A 1,960-nucleotide genomic window follows, 5' to 3' on the forward strand; every position below is an offset into this window, starting at 1 on the left:
CTAGAGTGCTAGGATTACAGGCGTGAGCCACCGCGCCCAGCCTTAAGTAGCTTTAAATAAAGGTACAGTTTAAGAAATGTAGCCTTTTCCCTCTAAAGTCCCAGTTTTTAAAAGAAAAGATACCTGTACACAAATCTGTTAGATAGTATGAAAGAAAGCTCTTAATAAACAAATCATTCAAAAGCTCTATATTGAGGTATATATAATACATATAAGCCATTTTGTAGGAGTGGATGATGTTTCAGGCTTTGTGCTAAGTAAGATTCAGAAATCTTAACTTATTTACTGTAATATAAAGACTTACATTGTTTCTCATTGTCAACCTGAAGTGGTCAAGTAGAATTCATCATTTATTTCTTCATAGGTTTGACGCCATAGCTTTTGGAGAAAGTCAAAGTGAGGATGAACAATTTGAAAATGACTTAGAGACAGATCCACCCAATTGGCAGCAGCTTGTTAGTAGAGAAGTGTTATTGGGACTAAAACCTTGTGAGATCAAAAGACAGGAAGTGATTAATGGTGAGTTTAATCAATTTGTTCTTGTTGTTGTTGACATCTATTGAGTTTTATCAGAGTAAAGCAAACCCCTTAGCCTTGGTGTTTGCTTCAGAGTTTCTCCTGGCCTTTTGTTTTAAACAAAGAGGAAATTTAACCTAGATAGATCCTTGAACTCTACAACTCAAAAAAATGCAAATGATTCTATGATTTGTACTGATAATTTAGAAGGAAAAGGTGTTTAGCCTTCAAACTGTTTAAGATTCATAGCAGCATAGATCTTAAAGTCGAAAAATCATTGACACAACATTTGTGCCATCACTTTACTTTCAGGTGAATGATTTTTATGTATAGATTATAAATGAGGAAGCTAAGGCCTAGGGAGATTAATGGAGTTCATCAAGATCATACATCTGATAAGTGACAAGGGAAAAACCAGATCCAGGTTTTCCTGTACCCTAAGCAGTGTTCTTTATTTACCCTAGCATGTATGTGTCAGGCATGTGGCATGAATGTCGTAGCCTCTACTATCCTTAGGATGTGATTTGAATAAATACCAGATTTCTGACAACATTGAGACATAGTGAAATTATAAGTCTGGCTCCAGAAATGAGGGTTTATAGGTAAGTTAGATAACCAAAGTTCTATTATTTCTGAAGAGGGCTCAAGTTAAAGGATATATGTTGTTGTGGCTTACAATTTTCTAATATTGTAGTTGTGATAGTGTGTATTATTGTAAACAGATGGATGAGTTTGGGGGTATTCTGTTAACTTTTAAGTATAAAATAGTTTTGAATATTTTTCATTTGTCAGTATTCAACTCTTAGAGCCAGTATGTAGGAGAATTGCATGGAATCAAAGTGACCTCAGAGACATTTCATCCTTTGTAAATGATAATTTCTTATATAATTCATTTGCTGCCTGATTCCAGTTAATGACTGTGTTTGGTCCCATGGAATTATTCTAAGGCAACATTCGTATCTCCTTTTTTTTCTGCTTAGAATTGTTTTACACTGAAAGAGCTCATGTTCGAACACTGAAGGTTCTTGATCAAGTGTTCTATCAGCGAGTGTCCAGAGAAGGAATTCTGTCACCTTCAGAACTACGGAAAATTTTTTCAAACTTGGAAGATATTCTTCAACTTCATAGTAAGAGAAATTGGCTCTGATCTTTATGCCTAACGTTTCCAATAGAGAAAAGATAGTGAGTATAAAGGTACCCATAGAGGTGCCTTTATAAAATTTTTCTAAGTTTCTGAAATTATGAATGAGAGTGTAACATAAATAAATGATTGTAGCTTTGACTAGATCCTTTTCCCCCACAATCAGCCTTTCATATACAAAGTGTCAACATAGGGCTTCAGGTCTAAAGTCAGTGCCTAAGGTGAAAAACATGAATAGTTAAAATTACCCTTGAGAATTTCCTATCAATTACTGTATATATGTTTTGAAAAATATATATTCCA

At 34.3% G+C, this 1,960-nt stretch overlaps 1 protein-coding gene across 1 annotated transcript in view; it reads left to right on the plus strand.

Moving 5' to 3' along the window:
• ARHGEF12 (Rho guanine nucleotide exchange factor (GEF) 12) overlaps positions 1-1,960 on the plus strand; it is an 86,691-nt gene that overhangs the window by 52,054 nt on the left and 32,677 nt on the right. Inside the window, 2 exon segments of the mRNA XM_012644875.1 lie at positions 330-519; positions 1,497-1,643. Coding sequence (XP_012500329.1) covers positions 330-519; positions 1,497-1,643 — 337 coding nt within the window.

This window comes from Propithecus coquereli, unplaced genomic scaffold (genome assembly GCF_000956105.1).
Source record: "Propithecus coquereli isolate 6110/MARCELLA unplaced genomic scaffold, Pcoq_1.0 Scaffold222, whole genome shotgun sequence".
Lineage (NCBI taxonomy): Eukaryota > Metazoa > Chordata > Mammalia > Primates > Indriidae > Propithecus > Propithecus coquereli.